The 19,553-nt window shown below is 39.7% G+C and overlaps 1 protein-coding gene across 2 annotated transcripts; it reads right to left on the bottom strand.

The window, feature by feature from the left end:
* Nucleotides 1–3,308: 3,308 nt before the first annotated feature.
* Nucleotides 3,309–9,577, bottom strand: grp (gastrin-releasing peptide). Of its 2 annotated transcripts, none has more exons than XM_060934960.1 (3): nucleotides 9,358–9,577; nucleotides 4,673–4,923; nucleotides 3,309–3,648 (listed from the first exon to the last, which is right to left on the bottom strand). In XM_060934960.1, the coding sequence occupies exons 1-3, from the start codon at nucleotides 9,497–9,499 to the stop codon at nucleotides 3,595–3,597; spliced, it is 447 nt and encodes a 148-aa protein (XP_060790943.1). In that variant the 5' UTR covers nucleotides 9,500–9,577; the 3' UTR covers nucleotides 3,309–3,594. The 2 variants fall into 2 exon arrangements, with proteins under 2 accessions (XP_060790943.1, XP_060790944.1); XM_060934961.1 differs by having other exon boundaries at nucleotides 4,697–4,923.
* Nucleotides 9,578–19,553: the final 9,976 nt, after the last annotated feature.

The following is a 19,553-nucleotide window of genomic DNA, read 5'->3' as shown; positions in this document are numbered from 1 at the left end:
ATAACCAGTAAATGATGAATTAATGACAATTATAAGAGAATAAATTGGATTATTTTGCTTTTATAAGCTACATTTGGTTTTGAATAATCATGATTACACTGTATAAAAATAAAATATAAACATAAAAAGAAATTAAGCTGGATTTTTCATCATGTATTAAAAATAAAGTTGCCAAAAAGAGTTATTTCAGTGAAATGTTACAGTTTTGTTTGATAAACTACTTTACTGTGACCTCTGCAAAGGTAAGACAATCTATTTATTCTTCTCCTCTGATGCTTGGTGTAAACTGTGATTACAAATGAAGCTTGTATTTTTTATCAGAATGTAAATATAAATTGTTAATTAAATAAAAAAAATTGAGTCGATTTTCATTTCTCCATCAGTTTTAGTCTCTCTCTCTCTCTCTCTCTCTCTCTCTCTCTAATATAAAAGTTTGTACACCCCTACTCTACCCATTCATAGATTTTTTTTTTTTTTTTGCATTGTAGAACAACACTGAAGACATCAAAACTATGAAATAACATCTGGAACACAGAATAACATGGAATTATGTCCAAAAAAAGGTGTTAAAAAAACAATGTTTGATATTTTAGATTCTTTAAAGTATCCAGCTTTTACCTTGATGACTCTTTGTACACTATTGGCATTCTCTTAAGCAGCTTCATGAGGGAGTCACCTGGAATGCTTTTCAATTAACAGCTGTGTCTCGTCAAAAGTTAATTAGTGGATGAGTTTCTTTCCTTCTTAATGTGTTTGAGATCAAAGACTAAACAGTAAATAATAACAATACAGTAAATAGCCCTATTCCACACCACAACTGCAGTAATCCATATTATGTCAAGAACCGAACAACTAAGTAAAGAGAAACGACATCCATCATTACTTTAAGACATGAAGAGATTTTAATTAATAAAAATAAAGAACAAACATTGAATGAGAAGGTGTAGCCTATCCAAACTTTTGACTGGTGCTGTATATTTTACATCAAAATCTCTAGTAGGGGTAAAAACAAACTTCTCCAGAGAATATTTTTGCTATGATGTGATTAAACATTTCTCAGAAAAGTCACCACAGTCGTATTTCGAGCTGTATTTGACACCGTATGGAAACAAACGCTCTTAATTAAACTGGGTTCTTTGGGAATTGGCGGGAAAATACATCATATGACCAAAACACCTTGCTTTAAGACATAAAGAGACTTTTAATTCATAAAATAAAGAAAAAAAATTAATTAGAATGTGTGTCCAAACTTCTGACTATACTGTATTTTAAGTTTTAATGTCTGAAGTCGGGGCGGCACGGTGGTGTAGTGGTTAGCGCTGTCGCCTCACAGCAAGAAGGTCCTGGGTTCGAGCCCCGGGGCCGGCAAGGGCCTTTCTGTGCGGAGTTTGCATGTTCTCCCCGTGTCCGCGTGGGTTTCCTCCGGGTGCTCCGGTTTCCCCCACAGTCCAAAGACATGCAGGTTAGGTTAACTGGTGACTCTAAATTGAGCGTAGGTGTGAATGTGAGTGTGAATGGTTGTCTGTGTCTATGTGTCAGCCCTGTGATGACCTGGCGACTTGTCCAGGGTGAACCCCGCCTTTCACCCGTAGTCAGCTGGGATAGGCTCCAGCTTGCCTGCGACCCTGTAGAAGGATAAAGCGGCTAGAGATAATGTGATGTGATGTGTGATGTCTGAAGTCTGTTTCTTTAGTTTTTTCCACTGCCCTCTAGTGGTCTGTTTTAGTAGTAAAACTGTATATTTGTCCTTTGCCGCCCTCTAGCGGTTACACCTTCACCTGCAGAATTCTTTTCCACTGCAATTCCATAATTTTGGGCACTTCTATACATGTAAAGCAAATTATTAGGATCTTATTTTATTTTTGTATTTATCATCATTGTAGAATTAAGTTTACTGAATTTCTCATTCAAAGTGAGGGAAAATATGTGAAAGTGCCTTTCATCATATTGTGCCCTGAAAATATACACGACCTCAAGAAACTCAAATAAATGATTCATTATGTCAGAAATGTGTGAAAACATACAAATAAAATATATGAAAAATTAACAGGTGAAAATAAGTGAGTCATGAAACAATCACATGTTGGAAAAACAAACATTAAAAATGTGTGATACACACACACACACACACACACACACACACACACACACACACATATATATATATATATATATATATATATATATATATATATATATATATATATAACAAATGAAGTGTGGAAACAAAGTACAGAGTGTGACTCATTCACTAGAAACTTTTTAATAATAATAATAATAATAATAATAATAATAATAAATAATAATAATAATTTTAGCTGAACCCACAGTGAGAGAGCTGAAGAGACTCAGGCTGAGCAAACAGGATGTACTGAGAGCATCACATTAAAAAAAAACACAAGCAAAACCTTGAGCTGTAATTTATACGTCACATTTCGGAAATATGTAATGCTGAATTGGGATCATTGTGATGATGGACAGATTGGAGAACAATTACAGTTGATTTAATGATGATTTTTCGCCAGATGTCATGTTATTTTTACTCACATTGTCCATTAGTAAATAGAAATGAACAGGAAGTGACTGGCTGATATATCAACTAAGAAACACAAATATTTATAGAGAATTAAAATAGTAATAAAGCAATAAAGTGGACACTATTACTATGACTACTGTGTTCTGCTTGAGGCCAAAGATGATTCTTTATCCTGGTCAGGATCATTGTGGATCTGGAGTCTATGGGAACACTGGGTGTGAGGCAGGAATGCTTACTGGACAACATTAAATGTAACTATAAATGGATAAAATTTATGATGTCTCTTTCTTGAATGAATAAATAATCATAAGCATTGGGAGATTGCTGTAGTTTGGGAGGAATCCATCACTTCAGGGTACTGCTGTGATTATAGGAACATACTCAACACCATGGTGGTAACAGTAACTCCACTTCATTATACTCGTCACATTGTTGATTATTTTCCTGAGTGTTTAATTCCACCATATATTGTGACTTTTTCAATGTGTTTCAGGTTATAAACAGATGAAATAATCTGAAACAGGGCCAGAAACACTAACAGGGTGGGCCAGGAAGATTTTTTTTTTTGGGGGGGGCTACATTTTATATATATATCACTTTTATCCTCTCTCTTTTCCCTTCTGGTGGGTGGGCCAGGCCCACCCTGGCCCCCTGTAGAGCTGGGCCCGATCTGAAACATCTCTAATACGGGAATCATACTTTCTAAAACACACACTAAAGACACTAAGTGTCTGTAAATCACACTAGTTTTATTTCAGTAATTAGGGCTTTATTGAATACATTTGACGAAACACCAGTCACAAACAATTCAGAAGAACATAGTTATATACGTAGACCTATAAAACAATGGCATAGGATTAGATTAATTTACAAAAAAACCAAACAAACAGAAGTTCTTTGTGAACTAATGCAATGTGGAATGAACAGAAAGTGTGATTTAGGTGTTTCTTTATTTTCAAACAATTTTCAAACAAAGTCGACTGTGACGCAGTGCTGTTGTTTCTCAACTGCATCCAACTGCAGAATCTTGGATTAAGAATCAGATGCGATGCACATCTTCAGCTAGCGTCTGCATCTCTTGTATTTAACGCCAGTAACAAAAACCTCTCTGCCTGGATGGAGAAAAATAAATAAGTAGATATTAGATATTAATTATTATTAATAATAATTTCTTTATTAAATCATGATTCTGTTTCCATTTTATTCACTAATTTTTTTAATGACAATATTTTAGTTTCGTAACTCGCTAGCTAACTCATCTGAAGATTGACAACAAGAGGGCGCACTTATCATAGAGACACCGGATATAGAATTAGATTTTGTACTGAAATGAGTAACATACATAGCTGGTCAAGTTTTGGATGTTCACTACCTAAACACACACAAGAATGTCTTCTGTCAAACTACAAACACAAATATCGCTGTCAACCAGAACAATTATGAAAATGTTTGCTGTGAGACGGTTACAGGCATTTGGGAATCTGTTTCTCATGGAGTAAAGGTATTTTGATAACAATTAGCGCACAGTGTATAGAGAGGATATTACATGGTTTGTAAATAAAATATTTTTCAACGTGAGAAGATAAACTTCATATCTTCAAGCCAATGTGTGATTTTATTTTTATTATATCGACACATTCACAAACAAAAAGTCCCCAAATTTATCAAAACAATTCATCAATTTCCTCACAAGTGACAGATAGAGATTTATGTCCCGGTTTTGGTTCTCCGTGTCCCGATGGAGCTCATATGAAAAATTCGAGTGGCGTATTTCCCAGTGAAACACTCATGTCTAAGTAAAATAGAGCTGTGTATTAGCTACATTCTGCGAATTAACCGTTAAGCACTCCCCCTTGTGGTCAATCTTCAAACTGCTAGATCTGATTAAATAAGCAAATACACAAATACCACAACCGTCAAATGACCCTTGTGACCCTTCTGAGGTTCCTTTTCAATTAAGAATATTATCTTTAGTTTAAAAAGTTATTACTGTAGTTAAAAATATACACTAACATGAAGTATTTCACATTTAATTGACTGTTAGCTCATGTCCAGAATCATGATGTATCAAATAATTGCTCATCGAGACACACATATTTGAGAATTTTAAAATAACATTTAAACATAAGAATCCACCTGGTTGATCTCCTTCTCTCTTACCAGCTGCTCTTCCCACTGTCTCCTCAGCTCCATCAAAAGTTCTTGTCGTTCCATCTTGTCTTCTGTCTCTCTCTCTGGTCCAGCCAGAGCCTTGATGAGAGCCTTCAGCAGTCTGGATGGCTTTGTGTGTGTGTCAGATTCTGCTGTGATTAAATAAGCCTGAGCATTGACGTCAGGGTCGTCCGAGTCCAGCGTCTCGTCGATGCTCTTCTTACCCATCAGGTGTCCTGAGCAGAATGACCAGGAACTGTTAGAGGATGCAAAGCATGTCCACTTAAGCTTTAAATATTGGAAGAAGGAGCAGGGATTGTTTGTAGACCACACCCTAGTGGGGGTGTCTTGGGGTCCAATAGGTCATCATTTTTGCCCTGGGGTTCATTACTGTGTGAAAGCACTTATACTAGCATGTAAACAAGCTTACGCTAGCTATCGACTGAGGTTCCTGTCTTAGCTAGCTAGCATATACCATATACTTCTAGTCATTACTTCTATTTTGATACAGCGAATGCAAAGTCAAATGATACAAACATGTCAGAAATATCAACATTTCCCTCAGTTGTGTTGTTTAATTCCTCAGAAAAGACTGAAATGACATTGGCATTAGAGTTAGCAGGAATTGAGCGCTAACCGAACTTCCAGTAGTTCTGCTGTATCGAGGAACATTGATATTCAGAGGGGGCAGCATGGTGGTGTAGTGGTTAGCGCTGTCGCCTCACAGCAAGAAGGTCCGGGTTCAAGCCCCGTGGCCGGCGAGGGCTTTTCTGTGTGGAGTTTGCATGTTCTTCCCGTGTCCGCGTGGGTTTCCTCCGGGTGCTCCGGTTTCCCCCACAGTCCAAAGACATGCAGGTTAGGTTAACTGGTGACTCTAAATTGCCTGCAACCCTGTAGAACAGGATAAAGCGCTAGAGATAATGAGATGAGATGAGATATTCAGAGGTGGCAGAAGGTCCAATTCTGAAGGCCTCACCATGATGGATGTCTCTAATGATTACATAAAGACAATACCATCTTTACAAGTCTTAATGTTACCTCAGTTTGACAGAACACCTGGAAGTTATGTTAGCGCTCAATGCTAAATGTAATTCCAGGATAATTTTATAGAATCTCATATAGAATCTTTTTTACAAATCCAAGAGAAATGTTGACATCTCTGACACATCTGTTTCAGAAAAGAATGAACAATTAGCGAGCTAAGACATTAAACTCAGTTATTAGCTGGTTTGTGCTAGTGCACACTTGCTTGCACTGGGCGTTTTGCTGTTGCTTAGCAACTAGCAACATACATCTCATGATTTAATCTGCTTTAATGGCAAGTGTACCGTATCCACACCGTAAAGCTACTATTTTTAAAAATTCCATGCAAAATATATTCGCTTAAAAGCTTCAGAAAGAAATTGGAAGACCTTCAGCAGAGCAAAATGAATTTAAAAAAAATTAATTTATGTTTAAGGCTCTAATGAGGCTCTAAAGACATTATCTTGTGGTTTGACCTCTTAAATGTCTTGAGCACTATTAACCATCATAAGCCAAGAGTAAAAAAGATCAACAGTTAATTAACGCAATCATTCAGCCTTGCCATTCAATTAAAGCAAACCTGTCATTGGGAATAAAGAGCGCACGCACTTCGTTAAGCGCTGATGTCACAGTGATGTCACTGGTCCTGCTTCTGATTGCCACTTTAAATCAGCAATAAGAACAACAAGTAGTTTACAATAATGAGAGCAAAAAAGCAAAACAAAACACTTTAACCTCCTCCTGAGACTCTTCTATCGAATCAGATGGTAATGTGGTTTCTGTGTTTGAGGAGGTTGTTATCAGCACAAGCGGCTGATTGGACGTAAACAATAACGAGCTGCTGCTGCTTTCTGATATAAAACCATGAATGAAAAGCATACAGAAGCTCTCGGAGGGTTTAAAGGTAAAAGGAAAATGCAGGTGAAACAAACAGAGGAACAATTCAAATAACGCTTCAGAAGATAAAATACAGCTAAAGCAGTGAAAGTCTTCTTCCTAATGTTGTTGTTGTTGTTGTACATTTTTTTTCTACAAATTCCAATAAATTATTTCAAACTTTCTGTCAAATCAGAATTAAAGATTCAACTTCTCAGTGGTGCAAAAGGAAATTAAATATCATTCCAGTTAAACATTTGAAACGATGCATTTCTCATAATAACGACGTCCAGAAATATCGCAATACATACTTAATTAATTAATTAATGGCGCATAATAAACTATAAACTATACAGCCAAGGGTTGTTTTTTTTAACACGTTAAAATGTTCCTACTAAAATCTATACATAATATATAAAGATTAAAATAAAGATGAAAGGTGTGCACTCTTATTTTACAGGAATGCATTGATATTCATGAATGTAATAGATTTGTGACATCACTTCGTTCTTACGTCTCTGTTGTCTGTTAAAAAAGAGAAATAAGGTTTAATAAGATCCAACGTTGTCCCACATTCTCACGTGAGGTGAACTTTATACTGCAGTGAATCAGCTGAAAAGTGTCTGTGCGAGGAATGAAACACTTAGAGGCATGCTGTTACAGGAAAATCATCAACAACATGGCAGTGTGAAAAAGATCAACTGTCGTGAGAAATACAAATCACATAAACCTCTTTCTTGAAGACTTTCACCAGTCGTAAAGACAGAACTTAATGTGATCGAAGTGCCTGCTTTCTAAAGCTTTTACTTTTGTTTAATCAGAACAAAATGAAATAAAGTAATAATAATAATAATAATAATAATAATAATAATAATAATAATTTTAGTGAATGATCATCCTTTATGTGTCACCTCCATCAGTAGACAGACAGACAGACAGACCCACTGATAGAGAGATAAATGGGTAGATAGATAGATAGATAGACAGACAGACAGACAGACAGACAGACAGACTGTGCTTCTGTCTACCCATCCATTGGACAGACAGATAGACAAACCGATAGATGGATAGACCAGTGGATGGACAGATGGACAGACAGACAGACAGAGAGATAAATAGATAGACAAACAGACAGATGGATGGACGGATAGACCCATTGATAGAGAGATAAATGGGTATATTGACAGATAGACAGATCTACAGATCAATAGATGACTGGATAGATGGATGGATAGACAAATAGACAGACACACAGATAGACCTTCCATCCGTCCATCCATCCATTGGAAAGACTGACAGACTGATGGATAGATGGACAAATAGATAATTGACAGACAGATAGACTGTCCTTCTGTCCACCCATCCATTGGACAGACAGACAGACAGACAGACAGACAGACAGACAATATATCCGATAGATGGATAGACCAATGGATGGATGGATGGATAGACAGGCAGACAGACTGACAGACAGACAGAGAGATAAATAGATAGACAGACAGACAGACAGACAGACAGACAGACAGACAGACAGACAGATAGATAGATAGATAGATAGATAGATAGATAGATAGATAGATAGACCGACCTATGGATGGATAGACAGACAGACAGACAGACAGACAGACAGATAGATAGACAGACAGATCAATAGATGGATGGACAGACAAACAGACTGATAGATCACCTCCATTTTAGAAATACGATTGTTTCATTTCCATGATGATCTTAAACATGACATCACTCACAGTCTCACTCATCACAGATACAGAGAAAAAACAAGCAAAAAAAAAAACAAAACCTAAAGGCAGCTGAGTTTGTTGTCATTTCTTATATAATTTCCCAAAAGTGATGGTGTGGAACAAAATGCTAAAAAAGAAGAACATGTGAGGTATAATTTCTGTTTCTGACACTTGTTGGCTCACAGTGTTAAAAAACTCAGGAGCTGAACTGAGTGTTTATTAGAGTGTCACTGACGAGCAGGAGATCAGCATTCTGAAGTAATCTGGCTCATTAGACAAGCGAAGAATTGTATTAATTGATATTTAGTATTTAGTATTTGAGTTGTTATATTTGTGTTATTGTTCAAATGACATGATGTTCAAGTTAAAGTCTTGATAACTTTAGTACTAAATGGCACATTTACAAACACACACATTACCAATTAATTACCGATCAAAGAAATGGTTTTTTCTCCTCTTAAACATTCCATATGAGCGCCATGAGTCGATTCTGTTCGATGATAACGCAACTGCTGCCATGTACGCTGCAACATCGCCAATGTTCTCAACAGCAGCTTCGGATCATGAAATGAATGCTCTTTTAACGTTGAATCAATACCTGACATTGTTTCAGCTTTGTTCCTGCTCCTGGAGTCATAAACACCATCCTGTTGTTCATCATATAAGTGTTAAATAAATGTCTCTTCAGAGAAACCTCCAGTGATTACACACACTTTTTAAAAAATTATTTATGTACTATTAGCTGTAGTTTATATGAAGCATCCACAATTGGCTTTAAGAGGTGTGTGTGTGTGTGTGTGTGTGTGTGTGTGTGTGTGTGTGTGTGTGTGTGTGTGTGTGTGTGTGCAGACTTAAAAGTTAAAAGTTAATTCTGTACTATTAGAGTTGATTCAATACTTTTGGAAAAAAAACCAAATAAACATGGTATAATCTTGGCATAAAATGCATGATCACCATGCCAACGTGAATCTGTATTACTAACACACTGCCGTTTCTGTTATATGAAGTAAAGAAAGGCGTCCTGCTCACCCACAGCCCAGTGGTTTCCGCGTGCGTACACTAATTTGCCGCTCTGTGCCTCATTATGCAGCTGAGCCTCACAACCAAGGAAAAACATCAACACACTCAACACCGACATGGCTGTAAGTCTGTATCTCCACAGGACGCACATGGTGATGAAGAGAGATGGCTGGACTTCTACTACTGCTACTGATCAGTGCCGGGGAGCGTGTATGTGTATGCACGTGTGTGTGTGTGTATATGTGTGTGTGAGGGTGTGCGTAATTCAGCGTATTTATACCACAGCATGACTCAAAGTAGGTGAGCAGCCTAATGACGTCCAAATGAGCAACATGTCAATCAACTCAGAAACAACATTCAGCTTTCACGGCGAAATGTCAAAGGCTTAATACGGTGATTAATATCATCAGGGCCAGCCTTGCCCCTGCTATCTACCCCTCTGCCATCAAACCCCCACTGTCACCCTAATGACCAATGAGCCTTTTATACTGATGGAACTGATACATGTCATTTATTTTTCAGGGTTTTCATTCCGCAATCTATCACTTCTCTCTTTCCAGAGTCCCTCATTTCTTTGTTTCCTTGTTTATGTTGTGTTCACAATTTCATTCTTTCTTGGTTTTTCAAGTGTTTCCCCATTTTCCTGTTCCCTTCTCTCCAATGTCACACTGTTCTAATTTCCTTCGGTCAGAGTTAACATTAAAAAAAAATCACATAATTAGTTAAATGGCGTCATCCTGAGTGTAATTAGTGTCACATGATCTCAGGATAAATAAACCTGTTCCTCAAAGAACCCACAATCTGGAATCTAAACAAACAGCATGATAAAAAGACCAAGGAGCAATCCAAACAAGTCAGGGAAACATTTTTGGAGAGGAATCATTTCAGGTTTTTTTTTTATATAAAAATATATCCCAGATTTTAAATGTCATATGGAGTGTCATTCAATGCTTTTAAAAAAAATGAAAGAATGCGGCATAACTGTGACTAGAGGAAGCCACCAATTAAAATTCATTAACTGTGTAAAGAGGGGATTAGTCAGAGAAGCAACCAAGAGAGAAAGGGCAATTCTGAAGAAGCTGGAGAGATCCATAGCCACAGCCTCGGCGGCACTCCACAAAGCTGGGCTTTATGGTTGACTTGCAAAAAGAAAAGAAAAAAAAACAGCTGTATGAAATCGCATTTGGAGTTTGGTAAAAGACAGATGTGGAAAGGTTCTTTGTTCTGATGAGACCACAACTGACCAAAAACCAACATTTTTCACACCTTGGCACAAAATGGCCAGAAACACGACATCACCTTGAGAACAGTACCTCACTCGTGTGAAGCATGGTGGTGGTAGCATTATGCTGTGGGGAAACTTTTCACCATCAGGGACTAGGAAAGAGGTCAGGGTTGAAGGTGTGATGGATGCAATTTCTCTGTAAGGACAGGTCTTTCTGGGACACAAATGAGAATATAATACTTTAAGGTTATCAAGGGAACATTTAAGGTTCTCCTTACATCTTGCTCTCCTTCATATCTCCTAACCTTAAATCTTATTCTCCAGAAAACAATGAAAAGTCAAACGACAACTTAATACACTGCTATAAGAGTGAGGAAGTAAGGAACCATCCGTAATGTAATTATCCTTTGGATTTTATGATTTTGGACCTAATCCAGGTGTTCTCAAACTAGGAGTCGGGTTGGACGTGACGCCAATCCCTGGCACCAGAAAGGGTGAAGGTTAACATGTGCTTCCTTTGAGACACATGAAGCCAATCAACTTCATGTTCTCGAAGTGCTGCATCACAGGGCAGCAGAAGAAAGCGCTATCTGCCCTCTTCCACATACATGAGTGTGGCAGCGGGGATGTGGTCAAGCGCCGGTCTGTGACAGGAGGGTGGAGTCAGGGAAGGTAAGTGGCAGAATCACTACACCTGACTGCAATTAATCTGTTTGTGTGTGTCTTCCCAGTGACCGCGCCCTATTTAGGGAGGGAGAGCAGAGAGCAGAGGATCTCTCCCCAGCCAGACGACTTGTGTGTGTGTCTGTGTGCATGGCTGAGAGAGTGGTGTTTGCGTCTGAAAAGAGCAAAAATAAACAAGTGATTGAACTTTATTCTGGCCTGCCGTCCTCTGTGCTCCACCCACGAACACGGAATCGTTACAGTGGTGCCGAAACCCGGGAGAATTTGCGGCAGGCCCAGAAACAGCAAGCCCGCCTGTACAACAAGGGCACGCGCCTTAGGGAGTTCACCCAGGGAGATAAAGTACTTGTACTGTTGCCCACTTTGAGCTCCAAATTGATCGCCAAGTGGCAAGGTCCCTTTGAGGTCACACGGTGAGTCGGGGACGTCGACTACGAGGTGAGGTGAATGGACAGGGGTGGGGCGCTACAAATTTACCACCTCAATCTCCTTAAATTCTGGAAGGAGGAGGTCCCCGTGGCGTTGGTGTCGGTGGTTCCGGAGAAGGCAGAGCTGGGGCCGGAGGTTCAAAAAGGGGCATTAACATCACGTACCCCTCCAGTCCCCTGTGGAGACCACCTCTCCCCGACCCAGCTCACGGAGGTCGCCCAGTTGCAGACCGAGTTTTCGGATGTGTTCTTGCCCCTGCCCGGTCGCACTAACCTCATAGAGCACCACATAGAGACGCCCCCGGGGGTAGTAGTGCGTAGCCGCCCTTACAGACTACCCGAACACAAAAAAAAGGTGGTTCGGGAAGAACTTGAGACCATGCTCGAAATGGGCATCATCGAGGAGTCCCACAGTGACTGGAGCAGCCCGGTGGTCTTGGTACCCAAGGCCGACGGGTCGGTCCGGTTCTGTGTGGACTACAGAAAAGTCAACGCGGTGTCTAAATTCGACGCGTACCCAATGCCTCATATTGATGAGTTGCTCAATCGACTCGGCACTGCTCGCTTTTATTCGATGCTGGATTTGACGAAGGGATATTGGCAGATCCCCTTGACTCCACTATCCCGAGAAAAAACGGCCTTTTCCACAACGTTTGGTTTACACCAATTCGTCACCCTTCCGTTTGGGCTGTTTGGGGCGCCCGCTACGTTTCAGCGGCTGATGGACAGAGTCCTCCGCCCTCATGCCACTTATGCGGTGGCTTATCTAGATGATATCATCATTTATAGTAATGACTGGCAGCGGCACCTCGAACATCTGAGGGCCGTCCTTAGGTCGCTGAGGCAAGCGGGGCTCACAGCCAACCCAAAGAAGTGTGCGATTGGGCGGGTGGAAGTACGGTATCTGGGCTTCCACTTGGGCAACGGGCAGGTGCGTCCCCAAATTAATAAGACGGCAGCAATTGCGGCCTGCCCGAGGCCCAAGACCAAAAAGGGGGTGAGACAGTTCCTGGGGCTGGCTGGCTATTACCGTAGATTTATGCCTAATTATTCGGACGTCACCAGCCTGCTGACTGGTCTCACTAAAAAGGGGGCACCAGATCCGGTCCAGTGGACGGAGCAATGCCAGCGGGCTTTTTCGGAGGTAAAGGCTGCACTGTGTGGGGGGCCACTTTTACACTCCCCTGACTTTTCTCTCCCCTTTGTGTTGCAGACTGATGCGTCGGACTGAGGGCTGGGGGCGGTTTTGTCCCAGGAGGGGGAGGGGGAGGACCGCCCCGTCCTGTACATCAGCAGGAAGCTGTCAGTGCGTGAGGGGCACTACAGCACGATAGAGAAAGAGTGTCTGGCGATCAAGTGGACGGTCCTTGCCCTCCGTTACTACCTGCTGGGGTGCCCTTTCACCCTCTGTTCGGACCACGCGCCCCTCCAGTGGCTCCACTGCATGAAAGATGCCAACGCGTGGATCACCCGTTGGTATCTGGCACTCCAACCCTTCAGTTTTAAGGTGGTCCACAGGCCGGGGGCGTAGATGGTCGTGGCGGACTTCCTCTCCCGTCAAGGGGGGGGGAGTCGGCTGCAGGCCGGACGGCCGCCCGGCCTGAGTTGGGCGGTGGGGGTATATGGCAGCGGGGGCGTGGTCAAGCGCCGGTCTGTGACAGGAGGGCGGAGTCAGGGAAGGTAAGTGGCAGAATCACTACACCTGACTGCAATTAACCTGTTTGTGTGTGTCTTCCCAGTGACCGCGCCCTATTTAGGGAGGGAGAGCAGAGAGCAGAGGAGCTCTCTCCCCAGCCAGACGACTTGCGTGTGTGTCTGTGTGCATGGCTGAGAGAGTGGTGTTTGCGTCTTAAAAGAGCAAAAATAAACAAGTGATTGAACTTTATTCTGGCCTGCCGTCCTCTGTGCTCCACCCACGAACACGGAATCATTACAATGAGCTCAAAGACATATGATTGGCTCGTGTTGCTGTGATTGACAGCGAGCGTATGACCCTTCCTCTCAGACAGATGGAGAGTTTGCTCTCTCGGGCTGTGGTGTTTTTTGTGGTGTTGTCAGGATTCAAATTTGTGTTCTCATGATGTTCTCATGATGGTTGGAGCTGAACACGTCACATTTTAATGAAGAGTGTACATGATTAAGGGCTTTAGGACTTATTGGAGTTTGGACTTGTATTCACTAAATATGGTCTTGATCTTGACATAGCATTGGTGAAAATAATGTTTGTGTTGTCTTTTGGGTTTTTTTTGTATATACAAAGTTTGCATCTAGAGAACACTCTAAACTTTGGCACAACGAACGAATGAAGCTGACTGGCTCAGGTAAAGGCTTGGCCTCGAACATTTGATGTGATTTGATGGTTTTTGGTCTCGATATTGGTATCGACTCCAGTAAGGCTCAGCCTAGACTTGATCTCTCTTGGATTTGGCAACGGTGGTCTTGACTGTAATGTTTTGGTCATTTTTGCATTCTGGACACTATTTAGCGATAAAAACAGACAAATCCATCCATCTCTGTCCATCTACCTCCGCTACTCCCTCAACATCATCAACTGACTCTGAAATTCAGCAAGCTATAGAGCAAGGAGAGTTTGCTTGTGGACTCTTCCTTGATTTAAACAAAGCGTTTGACACAGTTAATCATCAGATACTATTAAGCAAGCTAGAACATTACGGTATCTGAGGTGTAGCACTCAAATGGTTTCAGTCATATTTAACTAATCAAAGACAGTTCACTACAGTGGGGAACAGTGCCTCATTAGAAAGTACCATAAGTTGTGGGGTGCCTCAGGGTTCAATCTTAGGATCATTACTCTTTCTTCTTTATATTAATGACTTTGGAAAATGTTCATCAATATTAGAATTTAATATATTTGCAGATGACTCAAATCTTTTTCATTCTCATAAAAATTTATTGACTCTACAAAAAGAAGTTAACACCGAACTTAAAAATGTTGTTGACCGACTCCATGTAAATAAGCTTTCTCTCAATATTGATAAATTTAACTTTGTCCTGTTTCATTCCCATCAAAAGAAGATTAATTATCCATTTTTCTTGTCAATAAACGGTAAATTTATTAAGCAAGAGAAATTTGTTAAATACCTAGGGATCATAATTGACTCAAATCTAACATGGAAACCACATATTCAGGAAATCTCAAAGAAGATCTCAACTTTCAAGATTTTCAAGATTTCAACTTCTTCAACTCACTGACTTATCTTTCCTTCATACAGCTCTTTTCATGCAACAATATTACTCAAACAAACTTCCTGTTGTCTTTGACTCCTTTTTCATTTCATTATCAACAAAATATGATTATCAAACAAGACTTGCCACTAAGTGATCTTATTATTTACTAAAAGTATGTACAAATTTTGGCAGCACGGTGGTGTAGTGGTTAGCGCTGTCGCCTCACAGCAAGAGATTTGATAATGTCCATTTACCCAAATGGGACTTTGGGAACCCCCTGGCCCTATGCTTCAGGAATATTACGTGTACAATGGGTTTCCATCACTGCTATCAGCTCAGAGTGTTTATGTTGCTTGGATTTCCTCGTCTTTCACTCAGCTTGAAAACAATAGTGTGACAGATGAAGAGGTGAATTGAATCACAGAGCACAAACACCGTTGCTCAGGTTGATGAAAGAATATTACACACTCGGATAAGTCACAGAAATATCCCTATTGTCCTCACGGTACACTTCAGGGAAGTTGGAGTGGAGCTAATGGAAAAACAAACCCACAGACAAAAGCAGAGAATTGGGTCATCATATATCCCTGAAACCTCAACACACACTCCTCCTTTATCCTCAGGTGATTGTCACTTAACGATAACTCACAGAGACTCTCTCTCTCTCTCTCTCTCTCTCTCTCTCACTCACACACACACACACACACACACACACACCTTTCAGGAGTGGCAGGCAACCTTTAGCATGAGAAGTCTGGGGATTCCTCACAGGCACAGTCTTTTCTGTAACTAAAACACACACACACACACACACACACACACACACACACACACACACACACACACACACACACACACACTTTTTTACTTATGAAAGAACACATCAGTCTTTTTTATTTATAGTTATGTTTCATGTTGTAGCTTTCTTTCTTTCTTTCTTTCTTTCTTTCTTTCTTTCTTTCTTTCTTTCTTTTTCTTATTTGTTTATTTCTTTTATTTCATTCCTTGTAATGTTCCTTCCATCCTTCATGTAATTAAAAACTGACTTGCTTCAAGTGCTTTTCAGGTGAGATCTGTTTTCTCCACTAGAGGGCAGTCTTTATTGTAAATTATAGCTTGTTGTAAGACCTATGCATTAAACTGTTTTTATTCTCCTTAGTTATGATCTTTATTTATAAACCTGAAATTCATATAATAATCAATTGGTATTTAATCATTTTGGATATACAAACAGTCATATTAATGCTGTATCTGTAGACGTTTATCTTAATCAGAGCCTCAATCCAGTGATGTCCATTTAAACCATCAGTAAGTGGTGTTTTTCTAAGTTTGTATTGTAATGCAACAGTAACATGCTGAGAAATGTATATCATGGATGTTTGGGGCTTTCTTTTATTTCCAAACACACAAATTAAATGAATATTAATTGAATTAAATTGTTGTAAGCAAATAAAGAGCTTATTCCAGAGGAGTAGTCCTCACTGTACACATCTGAAATTTGACACATAAAGAAGGCACAGGTTTTACTACAATGAACTTTCAAAAACAATCTGGAGTGCACTGCTGAACGAGGCATTAACGTGAATCTGATATTAACGTGAATCTAATGCTGAAATCAGAGCAGCACACGGTGAGGCCTACATTACAGAGGAAAATTTATATGAAAGATGAAAAGGTCAGGCTTAAAAATACGGTGGATGCAAATTTGAGGACACTGCGTAGGATGTGCCCAAGATTAAGTGTCACTAGAAATCCTGTCAAAAACCAGCCTTCTTGCTTAAAGCACTCAAATTATAATACACACTCTCAGAAAATAAAGTGCATTATTGTACCTTTAAGGGTACAATGGCTTGTCACTGAATCAGTACCCACTAAGGTACTTAATTGTACCCTTTAGATACTGCTTAGGAACATATATGTACATTTTTGTCCCTAAAAAGGTTCGCATAGTTACTGTAAGGACCAATAATGAGCCCTAGGGGTACATCAGTGTAGATTGTACCTTGGGGGACAGAAATGGACTCCTACTGTACCCCTATTTCTAACAGTGTAAGACTGGAATTGCTTTGTGAAAGAACAAAACCTCTTGAATGAAATATTTTGTTTCCATCAAACTCTCACTGATAAATTACTGGTTTATAACAACAGTGTTGATTTCCAGAAATAGCATTTAAGTATTTTTCAGTAACTAAAACAGTCAGCTTGGTGATTTTATAGTCATCCATGTCACAAACTAAATATCTGTTTGCTGAAATCTCTTTGTTGCGGGAGGTGTTTCTGAAAAAAAGGGGGAGAAAAAACATACAGGCACAAAAGCCCTTTTAAGATCACATTTTATCATAATATCATCATCAACATCACAGATCTCAGCAGGTGAACTCATGGAACTAAAGTGGATGGGGCTTCATGTTTTATTGTTGCGTGTTATTTCTAAACGTGGCTATTATAGAAAATTACTGAAGTCTGCATAAAGTATTGATAGAAAACAAGTGTGTGTGTGTGTGTGTGTGTGTGTGTGTGTGTGTGTGTGTGTGTGTTTCACTATTTTGTTCATTATTTTGTCACTGATGCACACAGGAGAATATCTAGTGCACTGAGGAATTCCCACAATGCACTGCAAAAGGCTAGGGCTCTATTGAGAAGTACATTTTTAGGGAATAGGGAATAGGGTGTAGGGTTTAGGGTGTGTATGGAGTAATTCTGAACATGATGGAGCTGTAAGAACTGGGAAGAGAATATGGTACCCACCAGAATATGGTAATAAACGGGGAAGGTATTGAGGTTGTGATGAACTATAAATACTTGGGAACAATAATAGATGATAAATTAACATGGACATGTAACACTGATGCCATCTACAAGAAGGGGATGCAGAGGCTATATTTTATGCGAAAGCTAAGGCAATTTAGAGTTGATGGGGATATGATGCGGCTCTTTTATCATTCTTTTGTTGAGAGCATTTTATGTTTCTGTTCTGTGGCCTGGTATTCTTCCTTATCTGTAGCAAACAAAAATAAGCTGCACAGGATAATCAACATGGCCAGCAAGATTGCTTGCCAGCCATTAAGTAGTATGGCCATGACTGTAGAAACAAGGGTGGCAAAAAAGGCACATATTATTTGTGATGATGTGTCACACCCCTTACATCGGGCATATGAGTTGTTGCCTTCAGGCAGGAGGTTCAGGCTGCCTTCATTCCAGACAAATAGAGCCCGCAGATCATTTATACCCACTAGTACAGCCCTGTTAAATAAGGACCCAACTGTAAGATTGTACCAGAATAACCCATTGCACTTGGTCTCTGAGTAACTGCACTTTACCATTATATTGTATGTAAGACATGAGGGGGTTTGTCCTATGTTGTCTTGTATTTTGTCCTGGGGGGTGTTTGTATATTGTGTCTCTTTGTGTTTTCGTAACAGTTTGTATCAGACGTACTGTAAATGGCACAGAACAATTTTTCCGAAAGGACAAACAAATATCCTATCCTATCCTATGAGGCAAAATATAGACGATATACAAACAAACAAACAAAGTCTACTGTGAATCTTACAGATTCAGTTACAGCATTAAAAGCTTTAAGATAAATATATGACTTTTTTAACATCGTGGTAGTTTCTTATAAGGCGATTAAACATAATTTCGTCGTTAAAAAATATGATTTTTTGAAAATCTGTTCCTTGTAAACAAACGGGTAATCGGCACTTCCGGGTTCTGGTGACCGCGAAGGCTCATGGGTAAGAAGAAATACAACAAAAAAGCGTTCATTAAAACAAATTGTGTTAACTTATTGTATAACATGATTAATAATAATAATAATAATAATAATAATAATAATAATAAAGTCGGTTTCTTTCTTTCTTTAGCGTTTTTAATGCAGTATAAATACAAAGCTAAGACATTTCTCGAGCAGGATTCATATCTCGGTGTATAAATGAACTATAAATAAAAAAACGCAATTTATTTGTAAATATAATGTTTTTAACGTGTCATAGTGAAAAGCGGCGCGAAAGGGATTGTGGGTAACCGCCTGTGGGACCACTGCACATTCTTCTAAACCGTAATGATTACAGAATAATAAAACCATGAAATAAATCACACAAGGAACCTTTACTTCCTGTGGAATGGCATCGCTGGTGCAGGAAAACATTGACTGGAGGAGTATTTTTAGTTAGGTTTTTTTTTCAAAACGCGAAAAAGAGATGAATCGGACACACGGGGAGTCACGTGACTGCTGGAGCATCCTGGGGGTGGGCAGCATCAGCATCAGCAGCATCCTGTCTCTGCAGTGTCTCCCAATGCCTTTCAGAATGAGAAAGCAAAATGTGTCCATCATCACAGCCTTTTCATTTCCTTTCAGGTGCATTTTGACTTTTGTTGCATGAAATGCACTGGCAGGTTTTTTTTTTAATCCTTCCCCTCCTTTTATCTTTCATGCACCTCATTTAATCCTGCTGTGGTGATGAATGGTGCAGCAGAAATCATGGCTGGCCTTCTTGCCACAGCCATTTATCTTTTTTTGCTTCCCATCTAAGGAAGAGAATTCTCTCATCTGAACAAAAAGCCCTGCTTTACAGTAGCGCTCAGGTAGGTCACAGTCTGTCTCCTGTTTACTCTTTAACCTCTTTTTTTTTAAATCAGATGTTTCATTATGAAGATACACAAGGCCTGAGATTACA

Source organism: Neoarius graeffei, chromosome 12 (assembly GCF_027579695.1).
Source record: "Neoarius graeffei isolate fNeoGra1 chromosome 12, fNeoGra1.pri, whole genome shotgun sequence".
NCBI lineage: Eukaryota > Metazoa > Chordata > Actinopteri > Siluriformes > Ariidae > Neoarius > Neoarius graeffei.
This window is presented reverse-complemented; position numbering and strand designations above follow the sequence as displayed.